The 27,586-nt window shown below is 47.0% G+C and overlaps 1 protein-coding gene across 1 annotated transcript in view; it reads left to right on the plus strand.

Moving 5' to 3' along the window:
* Window positions 1–3,225: 3,225 nt before the first annotated feature.
* Window positions 3,226–27,586, plus strand: part of bnc2 (basonuclin 2) — a 164,327-nt gene continuing 139,966 nt past the window's right edge. Inside the window, exon 1 of the mRNA XM_048263907.1 lies at window positions 3,226–3,875. Within this exon, the coding sequence (XP_048119864.1) occupies window positions 3,873–3,875 (3 nt within the window). The 5' untranslated portion in view covers window positions 3,226–3,872. The remainder of the gene's footprint in view (window positions 3,876–27,586) is intronic.

The following is a 27,586-nucleotide window of genomic DNA, read 5'->3' on the forward strand; positions in this document are numbered from 1 at the left end:
TATTACCTTTGATCCCTTTGATAAAGCCGTAGGAATGACTTCAAGGTGTACAATGCACTAAACAGGGACAAGTTTGTCGCTTTGAAGAACACCCATTGCACAAGTGCCATGCCATGTCAAAGCAGACTCCGCTTTGGAGGAGTGTCACTCTCGTAAATATTCTGTCCTGTGAGATTTTGTGGAATGTTGTCTTCCAGACTGGCTTCACTGATTAGTCTGTTTAGTCAAGAAGCGTCATGTGGTGTGCATGTTGGGTTAGATTTAAAGTTCAGTTATGACTCAGAGGGACTAAAGAACTCCTTTAAGATTTAAGAAATGGTCTCTTTGTGTTAGTTTATGAAATAAATGTAAATAGAGATGCCCTGAAAGGTTTTATTTTGTATTCTATGTACAGAACAACATTTTCTACTAAATAGAAAACTAAATAAGACCTTTGTCCCAATAAGTGGGTACACCTATCACTCCTTTGACATGTGCTCTATAAATGTGTCCTGGATGTGTCAGGGTCGGGGGCTCTCGAGTGCATTCAACATGTTGTTTTTGTACCCATGCTGCGACAGAGCACTATTGATTCCTTTTCTTCATGACTCATCGTGACCGATAGTTCAACCCAGCCAATCAGTGCCACTTCCGCCGCGCTGCCGTCAGGCGCTGTCCGCTCCCGTCCCATCCTCCACCCCACGAGTAAACCCCGACATCACGCGGCCAGCTGCTCGCATGCAACCCGGCCCCGGCTCCCACAGGCCCCCACGGGCCCCAGTGCATGTCGGCACAAGTCGCTCCCTTCAGCTCCTGGAGTCCGTCTGCTCCAGATGCTCCGGCTCCATCTGATGACCTTCAGTTCCATCCTCAGCGTGCAGGATGGCTTTATAATGAGGGGATTGATGAGAAGGGGCTGACTTCCTCCAGGCGATAGTATGGCGGAGGCTGAGAGGGTGGGGGTGCGCTGGCAGGGCTGTGGGGGCCCATACTCTGCCCCATGTGCCGTCCTGGAAGTGTGGGAACGGGGCATGGAAGCAGTTTCCCCTACAGGGGCTTTTTTTCTTAGGCAAGGTGGAGAAGCTGAGTTCACATCTCCCCCCAGAGGTTCTGGCTGCACAAATAAAAGAGCCCCTGGCAAACATGCTGAAGACAAAGACAAAGACGGCTGTGGTTTAAATAGCACTGTGTTTCACTTCAGCCACACTGAAATTCGTATGGAGATGCTTTCCTTCCTGCCAAAAAAGGAATCTATTCTGTGCATGAGAATGATTGAGTGCCTGATTGAGTGGGTGACTATACGAATGGGGGAATGACTGAAAAAAAAAACACCACTGTTATGTTGATATCATAAGTAAATGTCATATTTCCCTGTCAATCCTCAAAGATAATGACACACAGAGACTTATAGGCATTTTAGTTCATAGGTTAATTACTGAAGATTTGCACAATGAAAGGTCACAGGGTCACAGAGCTGCTCATTTTGGACTGCTGTGTCCGAGCCATGAGAGTCAGGCAGGTAGCTTTTCCCCCTGGGTCCGAAGCCATCGTCAGAGTGACCTTTTCCCTCTCATGCCCATAAACAGGAAATTTCTGTGGCCTTAAAGAGCAGGCACACAGCTGAAGACAGCTGACGGCTGTCCCAGAGGATGATCTCTCACCATGGGTTCAATAGCTCATCATCAACTGCCCTTTGAGTAACTAGGGGATGGGGTGGGTTCTAGGCACAGGCTATGATAAACCAATACTGCTCTCATCTCCCGCAGGTGGCTCCTGGATGCTGATTCGGACGAGGGATCTAAAAATGGTTAACAGCTTTTGCTAATGTCATGCTTTCCTTGAGCAAATAAGAGGATCTCAACTGTTGAGCTCATAATTCCCCAATGTGGAGCCTTTTATCTGAAGAAACAACCCTTGCTACTTGATGAATAACTTCAATTAGTAAAATTGTTCCCACATTATGGCTGGTAATCAAAGCAGACAGTGTGTTTGGCAATATGTAAATTTATGTGGAGAGCTGACTTACTCAAACATCCCATTATTGTTAGCAGACTTTTTATGTGCACTAAGACCAACATGTTTTGCAAAATTTTCAATAATTTGAAAGGCTTTTTGAGTTTTAAAAATGGAATACTGAAAAACTCATCAAGGTTTAATATTTAATATGTTACACTATCTAAGTAATGGAATGCTGCCTTCATCATGCAATCCTGTTCCAATTCAAAACAATCCTCTAATAGTCTATTTTTTATCTGCTTGTTAGCTCATGGATCTATATACAGTAATATCTCATTTAATTAGTGATTTAAGCTCTCTAACAACCAAGCATATGGTATTTTTTCTCCTATGGTCTTGGACACGGAATGAATATGCATATCCTGGGACTGACTAGTGAGTTACCCAGAATGAATTCCACACGAGTTTAATCCCTGATCTATTATTTACCTCTTGACCAAACATATGAGTGGGGCTTGTAGATGCTCAACTTGATCAAAATGACTGCCTAGGGATTCAGTACTTCTCTTGGTCCAAAAGCGGAGCCAGTCATTGCCTATACCCCCTTTTACTCTGGCGATGCCTCAGTCAAACGTCGTGCTATGGAGTAAAGAAAGAGAGAAAAAAAAACAAGTGCACAATGAAACATTCATGAGAACTCACTTCAGATGGTCTAAGGGACACAACTTCAGGAAGCATGAGGCAAATCAGTGTCTTCAAACATCCCTACTGCTGAAGAACTTGGTGCACAGTTTTAAATTTCACATGTCTGTGTTGTCGTGCACACTCCAATGTGTGTGTAGCCTCTGTGCATGTAACCATGTAGTATGTCTGTAAAAGAACCAGCCACCTCTGTGTGAAATGAAATATGTGAATGTAGGCCTTATCCAGTGTGTAACCGTGAGTGGGAAAAATATGGCACCTATAGCAGTCACATCTACTGTTGAACTTTGAAAATATATATTTTAAAAAAAATACTGAATACTTTCATGAATTACTTGATATGTACTTTTTTACTTTTAATTACATTTTGTTTTATGTTTTAGCCTAAATGCACATGAGATAATAGCATATGACAAACATATGGACAATCGTTGCGCGAAATCCTTATAATTAAATTTTACTTCTATCTTTTGCAAACGTATTTTAATTTCTATTTACAACATTAGTAATCTTATGAAATATTGATGTCTTACTGGTTGCAGCACGGTTTTGTCGCGTTGGCTCATTGTCACACACAAATGTGACTCTTTACCCTGACACTACACCGTGACGGCTTAAGTCCAGACTCGTAGTCACTCAGGTTACACACAGAAGGCGTATAACAGCTTCAAGAGTACTGACAGATCCTGAATGCCCCGAACTAACAGGAGCCATCAAATTCTCGAGTCTTATCGGCCGCAGCGCGCGTTTCAGCGCATTGAGCTGAGTTAGCAGAAGACATACCGGGGAGTGGGAGAAGGTCTTCTTCCCCGGACAGGCAAAGATTTACCCGGTGCCTCTGAAGTGGAGAGCCAAATAACAACCCACCCCTTTCTGTCAGCGATTTCCCTTTTCATTTTCTGGTACTGGGTTTGGAAAAAGGGGACAGTGTCGTACATTCATTTCCCGATGCTGTTTCAGGGGACGTCTTGATGTGTTTTACAGTATCAGCCCATGCGAATTCTGAAGATGAAAGCGTGAGCTGAGAAGTGAATACGATTTCGTTTTATGTCATACGACTTGTATGGTAGCCACGACTCCGTAGTTTTTGCGGGGACACCTTTGACTTTTCAATTACTTCGGCCATCGGAACGCTTGGAGGAAGAAAGTCCCCCACTTGAGGGCGAGATCAGACTTCGGTGGACGGCAAGTTCGGGAACGTCAGGATAAGGGTCTGCCACATACAACATGCAGAAATGGTAAATATAATCAGCGCTCCTGTTTGTTCATTGTAACAAATATATTCCTTATACACGATGACAAACTTTAGGGGAACTCTCCTGAGCAATTGACCTATTAGTAAATGCGCGTGAGGTATTACTTTGACGATTAATACCTACAGTTTTTTTGCCCTTGATAATTTGAACACTGGTACTTGTTAGCCAAGTATTCGGTGAAACTTCTTGAGCGAAGTTCGGTAGCCAGTCCTTGTCATACAGTAGCCTATAAACATCTCTTTTATAACCTATTTCTCAATTAATCCTTTTAACATATTTAATAAATACCAAACATAACGAAAGATATTTTTAAACGGCACAGCTTAGGCTACAAGGAACAATATAGAAAATAGGCTACCCCACACGTATGCCTTTTAAGAACAATTTAAAGTTGTGACAAAGAAAATGTTCTAAGTGCAGGTACTGTCATGTCATCAACTTCAGCAGCCTACCTGTTCTTCAAGTAGCCTAGTCTACAAAGCTGAAGGCTCAGGGATGATTCTGAGGAATTATATCTTGAGTAGCACTGGGCATAACCACCAACGCACGCATAATTTCAAATGTGGTACATTGTGCAAATGTGTATCTAGCCTTCTCAGAGTACATAACTAAGAGTGTAGCGCGTGAATAGCCTATAACCATGTTTTTACAACTAGCTTACCAGGAGCTGTGGCCTTATGAGCTTGCGAAATGAAAGTCGATAGAATGAAGGCTATGTGAACAGGCCTACTGTATTTCGAAAGAAATTCTGTCCTTTGTTTCTTTTGTTATGAATTATAATGGTGTAGTGAGACTTAATGCCAGTAGCCTGCTATTAACCTATAACGATTATGTACCTAAAAAACACTTATGAAACTCACACAGGTTCAGTCATAATATTTTTGTATTCTTTTATATACAGTAAAAAGTTAACAACAGAGCAATTAAGAGAATTTTAATGAAGTCAAATTGTCAAATTAGGGGATACTTGTGTAAGCAGCAAGATTTTTTTTTTTTCAGGTAATACTTAAGAAATTTAGCTCTGTATGCCTCCCCTCAGAAAATGCTACAAAAGGCTTTGGTTAAAATATATTATTTTCCAATTAGTTTAAGAGCCTTCTTCAGCACCTCAACCACCGCCACCACCACCACCACCTGAGGAAGTGAGAGAAAATGGCCAGTGTGACCTACGCAAAAGTGAATAAGAGTCGCTAGACTTCTCCTGCGCTCTTATGTACCTATCTGACAGTGGTTCCTCTCTCATCCTTTGAGGTCTCTACTTTGAGTCCTATGCGTTTGCTACTTCACATAAAATTCTGTCCTGATCATGTCAGTGATGGCTCCTGGTTGTTCTGCAGTCTAGAATGTCAATTTGCATTCCAGGAGTGTCATTTGATGACTTTTATCTGTATGGCTCACCAGAGTAGCCCAGCCCCTCCTCATTTCATCTGCTAGATGTCACAAGTCAAGCACAGACCGGCCCCTCCATTCCCCCTCTCTCTCCAAAATCAGTGAAGGTTAAAACTAAAGATGGCAAGAAGAGAGATCGAAAGAGCTAGAGAGAGAGAGAGAGAGAGAGAGAGAGAGAGAGAGAGAGAGAAAGAGAGATTAGAGAGTGTGCGAGAGAGAGGGAAGAGAAAATGAAGAAGAGCTTTGGTGTTTAGGTCCATTCTCCGGCTAAACTTGTCAGCAGTGCTTGTGTGATTCTCCAGGGACCTGGGCAGAATTGGAGGGTAGATGACGGTTAGACGGTTCAATAAGCTCACAGACAGGTAGCCACGGTGACGTCCCCCCAGAGAGGCCCTCTTAATGAAGAGCAGGTCCACTTAGCTCTCTGTTCTCTGACCTCTGAGTTGGCCCTGCAGACACACACACACACACACACACACACACACACACACACACAGAGGCATGAACACACTCTTTCACCTTTATTAGATCCTTCTCACCAAAAGTAGGTTTTTGTGGCCTCCAAGTCAATCTTGATGCTGGTCGTAAAGTTAGCACAGTCACTAAGTAGATATATCAAGTTTTTTTCTCCTACTAATTCGATGTTTTTTTTCTTCAATTTCAATTTAGAAGTATTGTTTTGCATAGCAGTAGAATGTGATTAAATATAAAAATTATTGCTGATTTTATTAAATAACACATTGTATTAATTTACTGAAAATTTTCAATTAGCCCAGTAATAATAAGACGAAGAATAATGCAGTCATGGTAACTAGCACTGATTATAATGACATGACATGGCAGTAATCTAATAATTGATATAATTAATCTCCGTCATGACGTACAGCACCATTTATGTCAACAAAAAATGAACTTGGCCGTCGGTAAAATAGCTATTGATAATTGACCACTTTAAAAGATCCAGTTGCAGTTTTTTGTTGTTCTGTGTGGAGAAGTCTGAAGCTGTACACAGTGAGAGCCAGCCTCTCAGCAGGCTCCTCCAACAATAAAGGCTAAGCAACTGAGTGGAGAGGAGGGAAACAAACAAACACATGGGCCTTCACTCTTCTAACCTCCGCATGAGGCTCACAGTGATGGAAAATAAACAGGCTTCAGCCCGACCTAACAGGTACCACAACAGTGACAGGAAATCATTTCTCAGAGGCAGTGTCCCATGTTTTCATATGTGTGTGTGTGTGTATGTGTGTGTGTGTGTGTGTGTGTGTGTGTGTGTGTTTTGCTTTTCTTTTCTTTCATGCACACAAGGCCACTTACACACAAACACACACACACACACACACACACACACACACACACACACACAGAGAGAGAGAGACAGAGAGAGAGAGAGAGTTTGTCAACAAAGGAAAGAGGAGTGAGGTCTTCTTGATGAGTGCAGTCCAGACAGGTAGCTGATGCCCAGTCAGCCGCAACACAGCACAGCGTTACACCAGAGGGGCGTTGCCTGAGAGATATCATTTTACTCTGCTGAGAGATAGCAGGCTCTTCTCATAAAGCTAAGTGTTAGTGATAGTGTGTCTTGGCAGTGGCAGTGAAAAGGTAATATTTTGAGAACTTTCTTTCTTGTCTTTCTTGTCTCCTTCTTGCTTCATTTGTGCCTTGAGAGAGAAAGAGAGATGGACACTAAAACGGAGAGTTGGAGTTGGAGACAATAAGACCAAACAAAGAGACTGTGAAATCTAAAAAACTATTGGATTGCGGGCAACCATTTTATAAAGAGCCAGAGTAGATAAAAAATAGATACATTTTGTTGACATTATTTGCAATATTGTCTGTGGTGAGAGTAAGAAATCTTGTATACACACACACACACACACACAGAGAGAGAGAGAGAGAATTGTTCAATTGTTATTATTATTACTATTAATTGCTAATTCTTTTGATGTAACTACTGCTTTGGCAACATTGTAACACTTACAGTCATGCCAATAAAGCTCATTGAATTTAATTGAAATTGAATTGAATGAGAGAGAGAGAGAGAGAGAGAGAGAGAGAGAGAGAGAGAGAGAGGGGTCCAGTTTGACAAAGAAATGGATATTTTTATCCTTATATGCTGGTAGATGTTTATGCTTTGACAAAGGGTGGCATTTCCTTTTTATTACAATTACTTTCATAAATCCACGCGGTTAGGCTATCAGATTTAATCAAACAACAGTCAAACAGAGGTATGGACTTCACAGGAACATAATATTGTTTTTATAAGTTTACATATTGCTTTTATTTTCTATATACTGTGGTAATTATAAATTGCTTGCTATCAGTGACTAGAACATAATTTGGGTTTCCTAAAATTGATTATACCCATACAAATTTCCCACCTTATGTTTTTAAACACTAGCTCAAGGTAGGAAAACAACTTGAAAAATGGCTCACAGGAGATGTGGTATTGTATGAGGCAGTGCAGTGGAGGTGATAGCCTGCGCGCCATCAAGTGATATTGCAGTGAAATAATTACGGCCAACACTGTAAAATAAACACTCTGGTGTGTTTCCTGGTGGCACCGAGGTGATGGGTGCGGGAAATTGGAGTTTCAGCAGTAATCCATCCTTTCCTGAAGAGGTCTGAGACAAATTCACCTCGACAGTGGAGACAGAGAAAGAGATTAGAGAGACAGAAAGAAGGCGAAAGAGAGAGAGAGGGAGAGAGTTCATCGCAGAGAGTTTGCACTACTCCGAACAGGAGTCTCACAGTAACTAAAGTACCCAGTAGGGAGGTATAGGGTTATGGAGTATAATTTATATTTTATAGCTTCAGTGGAGACACTCCAGAATGAGTTGTTGGACATTGTGCCATACAGAATGTGCTGGAAATTTTGGAAAGCGATGGGATTTCCAGGCTAGTCCCTCTCCTGGCTCTCCTCTTGTTACTCCTATCTTTTTTTCCCTTCCTGGAGCTACTAAACCTGATCCACCACACTGCTTTGAATGATGCAGACTCCTCAGTGTGGCTCTAGTGATTACGCAGTCGAGGCCTGTGTGGTGGCAGGCCCAGAACAGACTCCCCCAGGGCATGTGGAATGGTACGATCCGAAGAGAATAATTTGCCCTAAAGGTGTCTCTTCTGACGGTACTTGAGGTTGAGTTGTGGAAGAAATTGGATATGACAAGATAAGTGGCGGGTCATAAGAAATTCCTCAGAACCAAAATGCGCTGTGTTGACTTCCGAATGACTGCTGTTGAATCTCTGGCTAGTTTTCTGTGTGAGTGGCTGCCTCTGCCCTACATGTACATCTTTGGCTAAAAACATTCCACTCAGAGATTTCCACTGGTTCCAGTCATGCAGGACTATTCCATCGAAAACAAAACACACTAAATCTTATTGAGCTGTGACAATTTCATTAATGCCATTCACATGCACTATTTTACTATTAAAATTGTGTATTTAATCGATTTTTAAACACGGTCTGATACCTTTATCATGGCTTTATCATGCAGTCGACTTAATGTAAACAAACCCTGTGATTCCTAAAGAGGGATATCTGTAAAAGTTCATTATGAAAGGAATGGGAACACAACGAGTTTGCAGTGTCCTGTGTCTTGTCAGATCTGGCAGCGCTCTCCTTGCCAGTTACTTCTGTATGGAGATTCTGATGTTCTCAGAAACGGGAGGTTGTAGATCTGTATGTTAAAATCGTGTGCTGTACATGTAAGTTGAACCAGAGTCAGCAGTTTCATTCTGGGAGGTCTGTTTTAAGAAGTTCTCAAGACACTGTCTTTTGTGATTATGCTTTCAAGATCTTCATCAGAGTATCACTGGCTTTCTTGCAGTATGAATAACTCTACTACCAGATTAAACAAAACTCCATTATGCTGACCCTGAGGTTGGGTGTTATTGAGTTGGGAGAAAGAATACAGAAGTAAATACAGTACTTTTGTGCTCTCTTTTTCTCTGTGTCTCTCCGTTCCTGTGTCTTTTTCTCTTTTTCTCTCTGTCTCTCCATTCCTGTGTCTTTTTCTCTTTCGTTTGCCCCATTCACTCTCTCTTTTCACTTCCCTCCCTCTGAAATCAGTCTTGGGAAATCTGCTCTCCCTTTGTGTTTGTATTAAATAAAGAATGTGTATTTAGAATTTAGACACCGCAATTAAATGATTTAGGTGATAAATTGCTGTGCCGATTGGCCATAATGTTTCCACTGGGCCAAATATGTGACATGCAAAATATTCCCTCCATATTGTTGTGGTATGGAGCAACTTCATACTTGAGACAAGTGAAGTCAGTCATGAAAGTCGAAGTCGGCTCTATTCCATATACACCCTCAGGCTGTGGAGTTACACCACCACCAGCCCAATATATCAGTTTTATATCCTCTCTCTCTCTCTCTCTGTCTTTCTTTCTGTCTTGGTTTTGCTCCTCTTTCTTTGTCTACCTCAGTGCCTCATTTATGCATATTTACTTACTAAAACCAGAAAAATCTAAAAATCACAAAAGTAAAGGGAAAAAAGAAATCTTAATGCTAGGGCTAGGACTTCATGACTTCTCCACTGCAGTGACACTGTAGCTTTGACTTAATAAAGTTGATTGGATCAAATATAATTGAAAGCTTCCTGGCTGAGGTCTTGTGACAACTGACAGACATGTTACATATTCCCATGCAGCGTGGTATCCATTCACCACAGATGACCCTGTCAACGTAATTATGAATTATTGATAAACTTAAGCCATCAGTTTCCTGAGCTCTCAACACACATGGCCACAGCAGCAGCATTCCATGCAGGCTCTAATTTACAACTCCGAGCCCCTTTTCAGAAGGCATGGTGCACTCAGGTATCACATATCGCTGATCTTTATTTGATAAACGTCGACATATATTTCCATGGCTTTTGGCTCTCAGACTCCGGCACTAGAAGTGATCTCACACACTGTTCACATTGTATTTACATATTTGACTTGTGGATGCCTGTGTCGGGATCAAGTTCACTGGAGCCAACTAACATTTTCACCTGGCTCCTGCTTTGAACATTTATGACTGAATCCCTTTGAGTAGTGTTTTAGTGTTTTTGTCAGATGAACAGTCTTTTACTGCTGACAAAAAAAAAAAATCTTGAGCGGGAAGGTGTGTATGTGTGCACTGATGTGAGAGGGTGTTTGAGGTAGATGGTCTTTTAGTGTGTGTATGTGGGAGTGACTGTGTCTAGGAGGGAAAGGGGACAGTGCTGCTTTTGACTAGACACTGGAGACACGTCTTAGAGGCCTCTTTCATGTGACTTGTGCATTCCGCCAAGCCAGGCACACAGTGTGCACAAGACGAGACATGAACCCCCACCCCCAACCCCACCCCCACCACTGGACAGGCCGTCCCATCTCCACCCTCTCTCCCCCTGTGACCTTAACATTTATCAAAGAACCCCATGCTGAAATTCCTCTCAGCATCTGTGCACCAAAGGAGAGCTGGCTGTGTTCATGCACACACACACACACACACACACAAACACAGGCTGTCACTAGGCTAGACATTTTAAATATGGTGACTGTGGAGGAGGCCTGTCCTTGTCTATGTGAGCCAAGCAAGCTGGTGTGGTGAGTTGAAGGATTACCACACACACACACACACACACACACACACACACACACACACACACACACACACACACACACACACACACACACACACACACACACACAGACACATATATACTGTACACACAGACCTCCCCTCTTCTCTCTTTCTTTATTGTACCTCCTGTCACTTCTTCCTATTCATTTAACCTTTCATTAGAGTCTGCTCAGGCTCTCCGTCTGAGAGAGGGGGAACAAAGCCAAAAAAGCCCCACTGTCACCGTTATTAGATTCCTCCCCCTTTACCCGGCAACCCAAAATTAAAAAAAGAAAGAGTGATGGAGGTAGAGAAAAAGATAGAGGGAGAGTGCCAGAAAGGAATGAGGGGACGGGACTGCTGCGCCTCTCCCAGGGATGCTGGCCCAGCTGAGTGTGTCAAGGACATGTGCCACATGTTGATAGTCCACAGGACCCTCGAGAGAGAGAGGGAGGGAGAGAAAGAGAGAGGGAGGGAGGGAGGGAGGGAGAGGGAGGCCACAGCACCACTTGACTGGAGGAGTTTACTGCAAACACAAACAGTTAGTGCAGGAATTCTGTTTTTAATGGGCGGCCAGAGGGAGGGGTTGAGGCTGTGTGGAGGACTGCCTACCTCAGAAGGACTGAAAGGCATGGTCTCTCTCTCTCTCTCTCTCTTTCCTCTCCTTCTGCCTCCAGTCACTTGTTATTTTCTAAGAACCCCCTCTTCCTCTTGAATTTCTTTCTTTGATAGTTACTTATTGAGAGCTATGCAAATGTTTTTTTCCCCCCTCTGAACACACACTCCTCCCGTGAAGAACACGCGATGTGAAATTTCCATTTGTTCATTTAACGGATTCCTTAATAGTAATGTGGGCCCAACCCCGTGCTGGCAGGAGGGGTTTTTAGCAATTTAATCGCCAGTGGTCCGTGCTGAGCCAGCAGCTCTGAGTGCCATCCCCACATTATTTTCCTGAGCGCTGCTGAGGCAAGGCGAGCTGGAGTGGCCGGGTGCAGGGCCACAGCGGAGCAGCGGTCCCCCAGGGGTGGTGGGGGGGGGTGGGTAGGGGCAGGGTTAATGAATCTCTCACCCGTCAGAGACCCCCTCCCCTTGGCTGCGGCCCGAAACTGTGCAGGGGCTGGTATCCGAGACCCTCTCAGAGAGGGGATTCAGGCGAAGCCATCTTTCCTTGTCACTGCCCGTCCCTTCTAGGCTGCCAGGGTAACAGTGTGTGTGTGTAGGGGGGTGGATGGGGAGCACATCTCTTTCGGAGAATTTAATCCACTACCTGTCCCTGGGTAAGAGCCTAGTGCTGGCACACAGGACCCCTGTGTCATCTTGTTCTATGCCCGGAGGCTGTCCACTCCCCTGCCTGCTCAATATCTCTGATAAGAATGAAGCAATACCCTTCTAGCCGTGTCAAGTAGCAATGCACCTGGTGGAGGTAATTGATGGCAGAGAGTCAGTCTACACGGGAGGCAACAAATCAGCCTCAGCTACTCTGTCCTCAATGGGAAGCTGGCGGATCTTCAGCGTCCTTTCCATGTTTTTGTAATTTGTAGCTAGTTAGGTTGATCATAACCAGTGCACTACAGTAGAAGATTAGATTGGACCCGTCATAATAGGATGTGCTGGCACTCGGTGGTTGAGGGAGGTTTTTCAATGTGATTTTAAGGCGCAACGCTCGCCTGAGATATGTGTTGGAAGAAATGCCCCTGTAATTTCAGTTGTCCTTGGTTCAGGCAGAGGAATGTATGTGTGTGTGGTTTTCATTCAAAAGCAAAAATAAATTCATTGTATTTTTTGTTGCAAGTACCGGTATGCGTTTGAGAAAAGAAAATATATGCATATACCGTATCTTGACCGAGTGTATTTCAATCAAAATACACAAAGGGCTGCCCAAGGAAACTCTCGGGTGAAGACATACAAGTATCAGTGCCACATATTGAGCATACTTATCTCATACTTTGAAGTGCTGCTGTGCCATCATGCATTGTGGCCTGGCGTCTAGTCTGCTGTAGCTCAAAGCCAGGCTGCCGATCTGAGTGAAGCTCGATCCCCACAGGGAGCAGAGGAAGCGCTCTTATCGGAACAGGTCTAAGTTTCCTGCGCTCCAAGTCCACACAGGCCCCTTATTTATGTCTCTCTAAGTAATCGCTTTGGTCTGGCGTTTGATGGACTGTTATTGCTCTTACATCGCGGTCCCTATAGGAATTTGGAGGATTTCCAGTTTTAGGAAGACAAAGGGCTCATTATTATAGCGAGCCATTAAGGCGACCGGTAGGTCCATTAACCTCAGTCACCCAATCCAGTCACACCCACTCTGTACTGTGTGCATGTGTACACCTACTCATCCCGATAGAAAAACAAAACTCCATGACAAACAACCCCATCTTCCCCAAGTCATAACTGGAAGCCAAAGCCTTCTCAAAATTGTTGGTGATGGTACTGTTTGTTTTCATTCCTGGTAGAGTTTTGTGTCTCGTGGAGTTTAGACAAACTTGTAGGAGCTGGAGGCCATCGGGGAGCTCGTGGGCTTCAGAGGGTTCACACATTCTTTTTTTAATTTGTCTGTAGCTACTGTACTGTAGCATGTATGATACGGCTGTACTTCGCTCTTGATCGATTGGCTCTTATTGGCTTTCCACTGTTGGTCCAATATCACCTCATCTCGAGCCGAAGCCTCAGGCGAGAGGTACCAGACTAATAAAGCACTCGGCCTCCCTTGGGGCCCTGTGATGATTAGTGAAGGGTGGCTCCGTCCACCCATCCCCACTAAGGGAGGCCTCCCCCACACACACACACACACACACATCTGCCCATCTATCCAGGTCAACGTTGGTGGTAATGAGGCGGCCGTGGCCAATGTCTCTCCTCCCCTGTTTGTGATTGGATGCCGGGCCTTGAGCGGAAATCCCATGGAGGAGAGGAGTGCGAGTGCTTCGGATATACTCCATGTCTGTTTGTCCTTGGTGGAAGTTGATGGGCCGTGGCCGATCATACTCTAGTGATGTCTTGCTTGGCTTATGAAAGGAGGCATTTTGTTTATGGAATCACTCTTTGGAGCGGCCGTGATTTACAGTAGATGAGTTTTTTTCACAGTTTGTGATTGTGCTCATAGTACACCCCATGATCCAGACACTCAGGATCCCTCTCCTGTAAGGTTGATGGATGATCCAATGACACATGCTGCAATGTTAGAGTAATAGATAGCAGACGTTAGGCAGGGCTATGTGTCGTACAATCAAACAACTCATGAACAGTATCCATTACGGGCTTGGGAACAGGACAGGGATTTTTCCAAGAGAGTTGTATGTGTCTGAATCAGAAGCTCAGTTGTGAATGGAACATAAATGCGTTGCTTACACACACACACACACACACACACAGGAACAGGACGTTCACAAAGAAGAGAGTGCCACTTGTAAGCATGTCTGTTATTAAAGGCTATGCCACAGTCTCATAAATACTCATAATTAGATGCTTTCAGGAGGCTAATAATTTGCCGTGTAACATGGAGTAACGTGAGTGGCAGCGTGGCTTTTCCCCATGTCTGCCCAGAGATTGATGCTCTGCAGATGGAGCCCTCAGCTGCACTGGCCCCACAGTCGCAGGCTGCCACGGGAGATCTAATGGCTGGGAGTGACGCACGAGACAAAGACCACTTTCAATTTTTGTAATTTCTGCAAGGTTGCAAGTTTTCACATGCAAAAAAAAAAACACTTTTCTGTCTGCATTCCTTGTTTAACATGTTGTTATAAAAGCTCACAGGTTGCTCCAAAAGTTTTTTTCGATCCAAATTATTCAAACAAACAATAATAATAATGGTAATAATTTAATTTTTAATTTTATTTTTGATTTTGATTGGCAAATCAAATGGCAAAAAGTAAAATTGCTAGAATTATGTCAGTTATTATGTTATTGGAACAGCAAGCAGCACCCCCTCCAAAGGAGGCTGGTGGTGTTGCCAGCGAGAATCTCAGCACCTTCCCAGCCGTGAGGTCTCTCTGAAGTGAGACACACGCTGCAGAGATTCTGGGAGTTCCCCCATCAACCACATCAAGGGCCTACCAGCACAGCTCCACTGGCCTGTAATGCTAATTCTAGAGACCAGGTCTCTGTGCCTCATAAGTCTGTGGAGAGGCACCTTGTAACACACTCACTCACTCACTTACGCAGTGAACAGGAGCACTGCAGGAACAACTAGATCTACAGCCAACACTCACCTGTAGTCAACTTCAACCTTAATCACTGAGTCGGTGCTCATCCCTATGAAATAATGGGGAATTATGGGATAGGCTTGGTTGATGTTGGATTGTATTCACGGTATTCAGACCAAATTTTGGTGCGTGCGAGGGTTTCATCCATCCTGAAACCCCAAAAACCGAGTCCCTCTCGATAGAAGAAATAAACATTCAACACCGGCTTTCATTTTAGGGCCTTGCTGAATTATTCATTGGGTCCAGTGAGGTCCCTGCCACCCGTGTAGACACAGTGGTTGCAGAGACAGACGAATGGCAAGGCCATGCACTCTCCCAAGTGCAGCTGTGAAAATATGCGGTAGAGAGGGCGGCTGCTCCGAAGAGTGCCGACACGTTGAAACAGTAAATCCGAACACATCCGCCTCAGCTGCGGCATTGTGTCCCCGGTGCATGGCAACGTGCGGCATGGAGCCTTCGCCTGTCTCTGTGTCACAGCTAATGACCTCCTCTGTGGCTCTGACACAGCGCTCCACAAACGGGGCAGCAGCCCCAGCAGACCTGTGCGTGACACGGTATGGAAATGCAGACGGCCGGGCTGCTACTTGGGGGGGGGTTGGGGCTCAGGACCAAACCGAGGTGACCGGTGAGAGAGATGCTCATTTCGCCTAAAAATGGTGTCGGGCAATGAATTGTGCAATAGCATTTTATTAGCATCGTGCCCTTTGTAAGCCTACTGTTAGTGTAGTGGAGGGACATTTTTTTTTTGTACTGGATCTCTGTGTGAGGTTCCTCTCATTATTATCTGCATACAAAAAGTCACATGATTAGGAGCAGGCCAACAGGGGATATGGTTGAGGTTTCGGAACACACATACAGTAGTGTGTGTGTGTGTGTGTGTGTGTGTGTATGTGTGTGTGTGTGTGAAGAGGGTACAGTATCTGTGTGTAATCAACTTGAGGCCACTTTTAGCCCATAATCCTTCAGTGGATAAGTTAAGCTATAATTAGGCCAATCAGCAGTATAATTATCTCCAATTACACTTTATTGGCCAGATAACACATCTCAAAGCATGAAGTGAAATCTCTCCATGAGAGGTGTGCTACATTCTACTGCAAGGTAAGATCACAGATACTACCGTTGGCTTTGAGGAAGTGTTGTCCCCCCCCCCCTCCTGTAGGCAACCTCTGTATTTTAAGGAGCTGCCTCCTCTAAGGTTCCATGTGGAACTTTGTTTCGCGGTTGTATGAGTTTTTTCTTTTGGACCAGGTCTGTGCTCAAGGTTATCGTTGTTCACCCTGCCAACCAGGAAGTCCACTAATGTGTCGTTGCATGACAGCACTTGCATCGCGGACCATCTGGATCCTGTAAGAGCACAGGGGTTTCTCATTGGTCTGGATGAGAGGGTGTAACTCTGTCCCCGTCTCCTGGGCAGAGGCCGCAGCCCCAGATGGAGGAGCTTTGGTGGGCCGGCTCTGGATGAGCTGCAGGTGTCTGGCCTCCGCTACGGGGAAGGGCTGTGTTTGTGGGGGCCGCACCACGCCGCCGCAGCAAGTTTACGCTCCATGAATCCCCCGTATCCTCCGCGGAGACGAGTGGGAAGCCGTCCCAGCAGGCTCCCACAGCATCCAGACAAGTAGCTAAACGATTATGAACACAGACAGCTTTAAAACGCCTGTAATGTCATCGTCAAAGCCATCGATCGCAGCTCCTCTGCATGCAGCAGGCATCGTTTGGTAGGAAAATGCGTCTACCACGCGTGTGGGTTCAGTGCCTTCAGCAGTGTGACACCCCAAGGAGTATTTTCAAGCACGCCGTGTAACGCTAACATCTGGATTATTTGTATCTCTCTCTGTGTGAGTGTCCTGGTTGCTGAGAATGGTGAGGATCCTTTTGTGTTTGACACTGGTCTTTTGAGGAAAAGGGTTAACAGTGAATGGTGCTGGAGTGGGTTGGCGCTGTAAAAGGATCCAGATAATTCACTGTTTATTTATCAGGCTGGGATTTAGGTATCCAGCTCTTAAGGAGCTGTCATTGGGGCCAACATAAGGCAGCTCTACCGCAGAGCTGGAGCCCAGGGCTCATGGTTTCAGGCTTCCTCTCGTTCTCTAGCAGCTCCTCCTGCTCTCCCTCCCTCCCTCCCTCCCTCCCTGCATCCCTCCTTCCCTCCCTCTCTCCCTCGCTCATGTCATGGAGCGGTTCTGTTTGGGCCGGCCTTGACAAGACAATTCATTTGGCCCACACGCCGAAGCTGTGTTCGAACAGGCCTATCAAGTTCCAGGGAAAAAGGATCACATGGTCCAGCCAGGGACCAATCATCTGTCTTCGTCACTCTAGCGGGGCTCACAGCTCCGTTTCTGCTGTTGCAGCAGGCGCTCAGTCCAGACAACACTCCAGTGGACCAGTTCCACGCAGGGCAGCTCATGGGATGTGTGTGAGTTTGTGTGTGTGTGTATGTGTGTGAGTTTGTGTGTGTGTGTGTGTATGTGTGTGTGTTTGTGTGTGTGTGTGTGCGTGTGTGTGCAGAGTTAGCGTCGCCTACGTTTGCACATGCTCTCTGTCTCTGTGTGCACTGTGCAGCATGTGTGTGATAGCGTCAGTGTGCGATCACAAGTGTGTTTGCGATTCAGAGTTCGAGGCTACCAGCACCAGCCACCGTCCTATAGGTGCCCCACCACGCATACACCGAGAGTGGACTCCTCTCTCCTTCCCTCCCTCTCTCTCTCTCTCTCTCTCCCTTCTTCTCGTCCTCTCTTCCTGCAGTTCATATTTCAGTTTGCTCCCAGGAGCTCGCAGGTCCGTGCCAGACGGAAATTCGCTGAGGCTGCAGGAGCCCCCTCGGAGGCCACACGGAGGAGGGACAGGCCAGGGAACAATCGAGCCCAGTCCTCCTGCTCCAGTCTGCCAGGCTGCACAGGTCCTCAGGGTGGCTGACTCTCCCTCTCCCTCTCCCTCACTCTTGGCTCTGGTCCCTGCTCACATACACACATGCACAACCATCACCCCCCCCCCCAACACACACACACACACACACACACACACACACACACATGCACATGCACATGGACTCACAGTCACACACACACCCCCCGACTCCTTCGAGTCAAGAGAGAGGCCATCCAGTCATACGTTGTCCATCAGATGTGTTTACTTTCTCCGTGACAGCCGACACATCTGGAGCGCATATTCAGGTTATTCCAGTGCCACTAGACACATTCCACAAGATCATTTCAGTGGTTGTTATGGCGATCTTCTCCCCTCCAGTGATTTTCAAGTTGCATGACAGAAATTGCTGGAGCTAGCCGGGGGTGGGAGGGGGGGTGTTGTTGGGGGGACAGGGGGCACAGCAGGACGGGTGGAAAGGGGGTGATTGAGGAGGAGAAGGAGGAGGAGGAAGAGGAGAGAGGACAAAAGTCAGTGGCCATCACCTGGGGGGGTTCGGTGGGGGAGAGGAGTTTTGCAGTGTGGAGTTGAGGGGGTTAGTGGTCTTGTCTTGGAGAGCAAACTAATTACAGCCCCAGTTCTCTTCCCAGGACAGCGGTCTGGAGGTGGAATGAAGTGAGGTGGTGACACTCTCCCTGTCTCTCTCCGCTCTCTGTCTTTCTCTTCTTCTCCTCTCTCACGCTCTTTCTCACTCTTTCTCTGTTTCCCTCTCTCACGTCTGTCTGCGTGTCTCAGGTCTTGGCCTCCCCCCCATGCATTCCTGTGCCTCTGTGTGACTGTGACGGCTGTCATCAGCCAGGAATGTCCTGCACTCCCACCTCGCCCCCTACCCTGACACCCCCCACTCTCTCTCTCTCTCTCGCTCTCTCTCGCGCGCGTGAATCCCCCCCCCAACCCCCCGAAATGCTAGCCTTCTGAAAATGTGTTCTTGCAGATGTTGTCCATTGGGCGCATACCTTTGATTGGCCCGAGTCCACAACAAGCAAGAGTGATTCGCAGATAGTCAGTGGCTTGTTTTTGAGCTCCAGGAGTGTGTGAGTTATTTTATCTTGTATTGCCTTTGCCGGTAAAAGGGACCATTTACCGTGCCATTTGCAGACCACAGGACTTCACACAAATATGCTGCAGAAAATGTTTTTCCTGTTCAGGAGAACAAATAGTTTTTTTTTTCCAGACAGAAAAAGGTCATTACCCATGTGCGCCTCACAAATAGGACTGGTGCTCTTCACATAAGTAAAGTAGGCCAGAACAGATGCCCTCATCACTCATCTCCCCCCCAACTACTTTACTCCAGCCTCGTCACACATTCCCACTCCCGCACCCACCCATCCCCACTGAGTGGACACCAGAACTTTCACTTTACCCCAAATCATGTGTGCCCCCGCCCTCAGCCACACACACACACACACACACACACACACACACACACACACACACACACACACACACACACACTCCCCTGCACAGGCCTCGAATCCACCCTCCCAAAGCTGATTACCTGAGAGATATTGGGCGGCGGTTCCCAGCCAGCTCGAGCTCTGTGCCGCATTACCCCTGATGCCTGGCTGCCCTGCCGGCCGGCTGATGGAGGCACAATGGTGGGCAGTCTTAATTGTGCGGGAGGGAGGGAGGGAGGGAGAACATGTTGGACTCATTGAGTGAGGAAGTGGTGCTCCAGTGGAGGTCAATTAGGAGCGGGGCTGCCCAGAGCTGCAGGGCTGCACTCCACCGCTGATTGACATGATCTCCTGGATAGACAGAGGCCAGCGCTGGTGGTGGGTGGGTGGGTGCACTTGGGCAGGGGTGTGTGTGTGTGTGTGTGTGTGTTTGTGTGTGTGAGATGAGTGATAGTGAGCCTCACTCTCATGTTTATTCAGCTCAACGCCTGGATGGCCAGGACTTATCCGCCATGCTGATTACCTTGCCTTTCCTGCCACCATTAATCCAACAGAGACCCCCACATCAGCGGCCATAACACACACACACACACACACACACACACACACACACACACACACACACACACACACACATTCAAGCTCTTACTGAAATGAATGTGGTGGTGTTTTTGTGTGTGTGAGGCCCAGAGCCCTTAGCATGGCTGCCCTTCTGGTCTCTCCTGCTCCCACGGGTGTGCTGAAGACCTCCACACACAGGAAGAGCAGATAAGCCACCGTAGCCCCTGTGCCCTGCGCTCCGCTCTGTCTCCAATGTCACCTTGTCATGGGGCCCCTCAAGAGCCTCTGATTTCTCTGTGAAGTCTCCCCCACAGAATGCACTTGACCTAACACACACACACACACACACACACACACACACACACACACACACACACACACACACACACCACACACACACACACACATCTCCCTGGCTGCCCAGCTGCAAGCTACTGTACAGTCCACCCTTGTGCAGTCTGCAGCGTTCCTCCTGCCATGTGTGTGTTTTCGTCCGGTACCCGCCCGGGCTTGTGGTCACTGTGTGCCTGATCCAGTCAGGACACTGCTGTTCTCTTTTCAATAGGCCTCATCAAGCCAAGACATAATATTGAACATGGCCACAGTCCCTAGTCTGACTTTGGCCATAATAAATTATTTAGATTAGAAAAAGTAGAAACACGCCGTACTGATAAGGGTCCTCGTGTTGCTGGCTTGCCGTGTCAGTAGTTGGACATTTTCCCCTCCTTTGCTCAGGTTTTCATTTTTCATGAGGGGTTCAGCTGGGAGCCACACACAAGACCTCAGTTGTGGTTGCTCTATGTAAAGAAGTGAGAACTGGGAGAGCAAAAAGATTATTCTACTGGCTGTTGCCAAGGCCTGTCTGTGTGTCCTCCGAGAGGGGAGACTATCAAGGGCCTCTGAATTGTAAAGAGCAACCTCACAGTGGGAACAGCTAAGAAAGTGCCGGAGTCATCAATTAAGCTGCGATAAAATATTAGGGCATTAAATTCTACAGCTCTGTCTATATAACATCTATTTGTACTGCAACACCAGGGTCGTCTGAAACAGATTAGCTTTTGTGTGTACACGTGTGTGTGTGTGTGTGTGTGTGTGTCTGTGAAAGTGAGTGTTTGTGTGTGTATGTGTGCGTTCTTGGGTGTGTATGTGTGTGTGTGAGGGAGCGAGAGAGAGAGAGAGAGAGAGAGAGAGAGGGTGAATGTGTGTACACTGTTTGTATTAGAGGGACTCCTCCTGCCATTTCAAACGTTGGACGCGAGATGAAACGTGTTGACACAGTGTTCGCTTACTCCTTGCTCTGCCTCTGCCTCGATTGGAAGTGACCACAGGACCACCTGAACTGCACTAACACACATCTTACACACAGAGTCACACACCTCACACACCCTATAACACACACACACACACTCACACACACACACACACATGCAGCGGCCAGGCGCTGATGCTGTTCCAGCCTCTGTGCTGTCTCCCTTTCCCATAACAAATAATGCAGAAAAATCCCCCAGTCTTCTTTCAGGGAATATTCATTACCGCCCAGTCCGAGGGTTTCTCCTCTCCTTGAAGCGTTCAGCAGCTGGGGCTCGTAGCGTGTCCAAACACCGTTCCAAAAAAATATTACAAAAACAAAAGGAGCCCTCGCGTTCGGGGTGTGACACGGGTTAGCTCAGAGCTACGCTAACTCTCTGCATATGTGGCCCCTGTTCCCAGGCCCTTATTCTGAACAGATGCAGACAACAATGAGATGCACCTAACTCCCTCACCAGCTTCTTAATCCTGAACTCTTCTCTCCCTCTTTGCTACCTTGCTTTTGTTAGTTACACATTAAAACTTATTGATTGGTTTTGCAATAGCAGTGAAGGAGAGAGAGTAAACTGAGACATTGGACTTAGGTGGAGAATGGGGTGTATCTGCGGTGGTAGCAGATATGATCAAACACTGTTGCCTTCTTGTGTTGTGTGGCCCCCGCTAGCGGAGAGCGAAACAGGGGTGATGATCGAGACATTCCAAAAACGGATCAGGTGATCAGAATGTGCAAAGGCTGGGTTGGGCTGGGTTCAAGTTCAAGTTGGGGGACTCAGACTGTTGACCGCGCTGTCAGGAAGGCTTCAGGAGGTGAGAGGCTCACAACAATGATCCTTGTTCCTGTGTAGCTCGAAGAGCCTCACTAATGAGACCAAAGGGTCCTGCGTGAGTCATAATATCCCAGCTGAGATCCGCGCCTGCCGTCCTCTCCCCTGTCTGTGTGTGTGTGTGTGTGTGTGTGTGTCTATGTGTGTGTGTCTATGTGTGTGTGTGTGTGCGTGTGTGTGGGGTTGGGGGTGGGGGTGTTGAGAGGGGTGTCTGCTCGATGGAGTCCGAGGGATATCTCAGATCCAGAGTGTGCTGGACGCTCTCTGCGGAGGCGAGACTTTGGAAACACTCTTGGCAGCTGCAGCTGGGGAAGTCCCCAGAACTGGAGACCAGGCCACGTCTTTGGGTTCTTTTCAAGAACTGTAGCAGAGAGAGAGAGAGAGAGAGAATGGGTGTTAATGAGAGAGAGAGAAAGAGAGCAATGATAAAGTTATTGTGAGAGAGGGGACATAAGAAACAGGAGGTTGATGAAGACAGAGGGACCGAGAAAGAAAGAGAGAGAGAGAGAGAGAGAGAGAGAGAGAGAGAGAGAGAGAGAGAGAAGGTAAGGCTGATAAGGAAATCAGGACATAATCCATTTAGATTCCTGTGGGATAAAATGTTCTGTGTAGGAGTTGGAAGTCGAGCAGATTTACTTCCCATGGTAAGATAGATTCAAAGCAGGAGATGAAGGCAGAAGGACAATTGCTGTTTCCGTAAGCTGGTGCGAAAAGAAGTGGTCATGCCATAAATAAAAAGGCAGGAATTAATGTCAGCTAATATAGTCTTCAATAAAAGGTAAAGATTTTATTATCAAAATCACAAAAGCAAATTAAATGAACAGAAAACATTCACCACAGCAATGAAATCATTTTATGTGCCCAAACTACCTAAAAATAGGCATTACTATCACTCAGTAAAGAATCAAACATCGATTGAATCCATCCCAGCTAACATGCTGGGTACGTTTTATTTCCTCTTGTATTATCACAAATGATCATGACTTCACTGGAAAAGCCAGGAAGGGGGGTTGACACAGGCATCTGTGTGAGTCAGGCAGAAGTTGAGATCGGTTTATTCTGCGGTTTGTTTAAAGTCCGGCCCAGGAACACCTGGCCTGAAAAATAAACCCCGCGCTGCTGGGCTTGTTGTTTTTGCTTTCCAGTGTCCCCTGCCTGCTTGCATTCCTTCTGCTGGGATACACCTCGGGGCCTGTCCCCGGAGGACCTGAGGGGGAAGGTCACTTTATTAAAGCGCATTTTAATTTACCCTCCACTCTGCACCCCCCACTGGCACGACCTTATTACCAGCGGCCCTGTCCATCGCGGTACCAGGGGACGTTATGGAGACATTCCAGAGTGCTGCTGTGTCTGGTGTGGAGCTCACTCCCCACCCCCCCCCCCACTGATGCTCCCAGCACTCCTCCCCAGTGGTCAGAGCACATGTTAGCCAGAGCAGAGCGACGCTGGCCTGCTGGGCTACCGTCCCACTCGCTGAGGAGGTCAGACATGCCAGTGGTCTTTTTTTTTTAGTAGTGGGCAGTAGGAGTGTGATGTCAGTAAGTTGTCCACTCATGCTGTGCATCAGAATTTTTTCGTCCTTCTGTCTGTTATACTGTCTGCAGGGTGGACAGAACTAGTCTCAGCACTAAAATAGCAAACTAACTAAACACAAAAAACTACTCATAACTAATATTAATAATGACTAGTGGAAACAGAACAAACAAGGCATCTGTCTTGCTTTTAAATCCACTTCCTTTCCTGCATTTGGTTCTGGAGAGGGTCCGCTTTCTGTGAAAAGCTTTAAGGCTTTCAGGAAATTCCCCCCTCCGCTTAGAAAATGGAGTGTGTATCGCTGAGGCCTTTTGTCACTATGTGTAAAACTGCACTGAAGGTCCCTAGAGCCCCCTCTCAGATGAAGAGCTACTGCTGGGCTGAGAGAGAGAGAGAGGGAGAGAGAGAGAGAGAGAGAGGGGAGAGAGAGAGAGAGAGAGAGAGAGAGAAGAACAAGGGAAATGACTCAGGTTGTCTTGTTGGTGACTGTGGCTAGAAGCACAGAGATGTGTGGCCAGACACAGTGAGTGGGGAGGACGAGAGGAGCGGAGTTGTCGTGTGTGTGAGTAGCCGGTGAAAAATGTCTTGCAAAGGGCAGCGCTGGCCAGGGAGACGCAGCTGCAGGGGATTAGTGCCCCAGAGCGAGGCCAGGGCCCAGGAATGCGGAGAGGTCTCTCTTCCCCCACGGGAGGGCACAGCGCAGGGCTGCCAGGGAGCAGGAGCAGGAGCCCTCGCACTCCCCTCTCCACACTGGGCTCAGGATGGGGGTGAAAGGTCAGAGGGTGCGGTTAACCATATGTACAAACACACACACACACACACACTAATACACACATACACACACACACACTAATGCACACACACACACACACAGACACACACACACACACACTAACACACACACACACACACACACACACACACACACACACACACACACACACTAATACACAAACGTAAACACACACACACTGGCCCCTGTGGCAGTGCTCAGGCCTCCTTGTCTCACTCCCACTCCTGTCACCACCACATTCTTTGCCTGGTGAGCTGGTAGATTTATTGAGGGACACAGGAAACACGTTGTAATTGAACAGGAACCTTACAAGTACATCCATCAAGGCACTGCAGCATCCTAGAATTATTGATCCAGGCTGAGTGTATGATTTCTCCCCACAATCTTCCCCTTCAGTGACAAACTCCCTCTGCCCCTCAAACATACATTCTGACTATCACATCCCTATTACTGTTTACTGTGTACCTCTATTACTAAAGATGGTTTACAGAAATATATATAGATATATGTGTATGTGTGCAGCCCTGGATATGACTACGGAACATTAACCTCACAAAAAAAAGACAAGGTAATGGTGAGAGTGGTGAAGAGGAGACCAGTGGTATTTACAAGTGTTCAGACTCAGAGAAGGCTTCTGTGTCTCAGAGTTCAGTTATTGTGCCTCTGGTCAAGTTTGCTCTCTTTTCTGTTGGACTTTTCTAAATATTTGTTCCCAGACACTGAAGTGGAGCGGTCCTTGTTAAATCAAGCGGCCATCATTCACTCTGTTTTTATTTGTGTTGGGTGACAGAACAGCATGTCGCCACCCCAACACCACCACGCAGCCCCCCCCCACCACCACCACCACCACCACCACCACACCACACGCTCTGAGTGACAGGGGCCCTGACTGAGCTGTCACGGGTGCCCCTTGTCCTTCACGTTGCTCCACTTCCTGGCAGGCCTTTTATGGGCGTGTTAGAGGTGTTATTGCCTCCGCTCACGTCCTGACGTGCCCCCCTTGACTGGCGCTGACGGCCATCAGGGCAACGCTGCCGGTCTGCTCTGACGTGCTCAATGGGCCCCGCGCTGATTCCTCTCCAGCACGCTGCCGTGGTCATAAAACGCCGCCGTGGCGTCTTATCACCCCCCACCCGCGCCACTTCCCCCTCCCGAAACACTGGTCCCATTTGCGCTCTTTCTCCAGCAGCGTAGGATTGCTCCCCAATTACTACTCGCGCTGCAGCCTGGGCTCCCCACTCAACCTCCTTCCACCCACTTGAGTGGCCATGCGTTAAAAGGACGCGTTAACCACACACTGCTGTTATTAGCGGCACTCGTGCGCCGACGGACCAGAACAAAGTGGGTTAGGGCGCCAGAGGGAGTAAATAAACAACCAGGATGGACACTCCAGTCAGTTCTTGGCGGGGTGGGGGGGGGCACAATGAAGTGGCGAATTTGGCCAGAGCGTTTACTTGTCCTGTGTGACAGCGCTAACCTCCTTATCAAATCAACCTTTTTAATGGTGATTTGTAGCCTGACGAGCTGGACCCACATTAAAATGTAGGGTCTGGGCACTCACCGTTCGCAGTGCTCAGTCCGAGGGGCGGGACAATCGGTTGTCTTTCCCTCTGTACGCAATAGGACAGTGCTAGGAGTCCCATGCGTTTCCCCACCAAGCGACTGGCTAGTTAGTTCAAACTTTTGCCAACTTAATAAAAGCTTAACTCGTGTCACACTGTTCGCCAACAGCAACATTATCTAATTTGTTTTCAAGTAGCAGGGAATTCAAGCCAAACCGTTGCAACTCTGTCATCAATCATTATGTTAAGCCCACCTAACGACTCTATACACGTTTTGATTGGCCTAATAGAAGTTTAATTTTTCGAGCTCACAAGCCAACGGAGAGTTGCTAGACTAGCCCTGGCAGCAAATGTAATGCCGCTAGGGTGCGTCTAGATTTCTAGGCTAGGTGATTTGACTTTCTTGGGAATAGTTTCCGTCAGAGCAGTGGTCATGGATGACACAAGCCCAGTCACGGTGGCTGGGGATGTTGCGAGACTGGTTTTCCCCCTTGTCATGGTGAGGTGGTTTAGTCTGGGCGGATGACTCACCTCCCTCTGTCCTCTTATATGGTTGGAGCGTGTGCAAGCTCAAACACCCAACGCTTTCTAGGAGGGCGCGAGGGAGGAGATCCCGAGAAAAAAGCGGGCCTTTGAAATGGGCTGCAGGTTTTGACACATCTCCCCCTCTGTGTCTCTCCCTCTCTTCCTCTCTCTATCTCTCCATCTCTCCATCTCCTAACCTCTTCCCCCTCTCCTGTCCCTGGGCCTTTTGTTCACAATACCTGCTGTGGGTTTGCACTCTGCTCCGCTGGGCTGCTCTCTCACCCTCCCAGGTTCCTGTCACTGCCGGCCTGGAAGGCCTTCAAACACAGGTGATATCATAGGTCTGTGCACGGGGCGGCATGCAGGGGGTGTGCTGCTCTTCACATGTCTTGTGAACCGAGCCCTAATTGCAGACAGACATCTGCTTTTGTTCAATGGGGCTTTATTGGCGTGAGTCACTTTCGCTCCACTGCCAGCCCTTTGTAACGCTTTCGCATTAAGAACGGAATAAAACAAACGCTCACACAAAGCCATACACAAATAAATAAATACGAGCGAGGTTCGTAACGACGCATTCATGGGCACTTACACAATAAGAGAATTCATAATTCCGCAACAATGAATAACAAGAGACGATAACAAGCGCTGTAAAAGTGTGTGCAGCAATATTTATGGTGGTAATTATAATGGGGAAATGTAATTTGGAGTGTGGTGGGGGCTCAACTAGACTGCTGAGATGCTACAGGTCCTCCCCAGTCCATTTTGCAGGGTCCCACCATGAGTGCCGTTGTTCCAGTTTCCACACACACACACGCACGCACACACACACACACACACACACACACACACACACGCACCTTATTCAGCAGTTTAGTTCACCCTGCTTCGGAAAGAGACTTAGAACCAGACATCTGACGAGAAAAAAAAAGAGTGGAGGGGAAAAAAGATTCGGCCGTTAAATCCTCTTCTGCGGGATGTGATTTTGATTATGACTGCAAATCACACTCTGTAATAATAATAAGTGGTAATTCTTCAGCAGCTGCTGCAACCCCCTCCCCTTTTTTTCTTTTTATGATTTTTTTTCTTA

The sequence above is a fragment of the Alosa alosa genome, chromosome 1 (assembly GCF_017589495.1).
Source record: "Alosa alosa isolate M-15738 ecotype Scorff River chromosome 1, AALO_Geno_1.1, whole genome shotgun sequence".
Classification (NCBI taxonomy): domain Eukaryota; kingdom Metazoa; phylum Chordata; class Actinopteri; order Clupeiformes; family Clupeidae; genus Alosa; species Alosa alosa.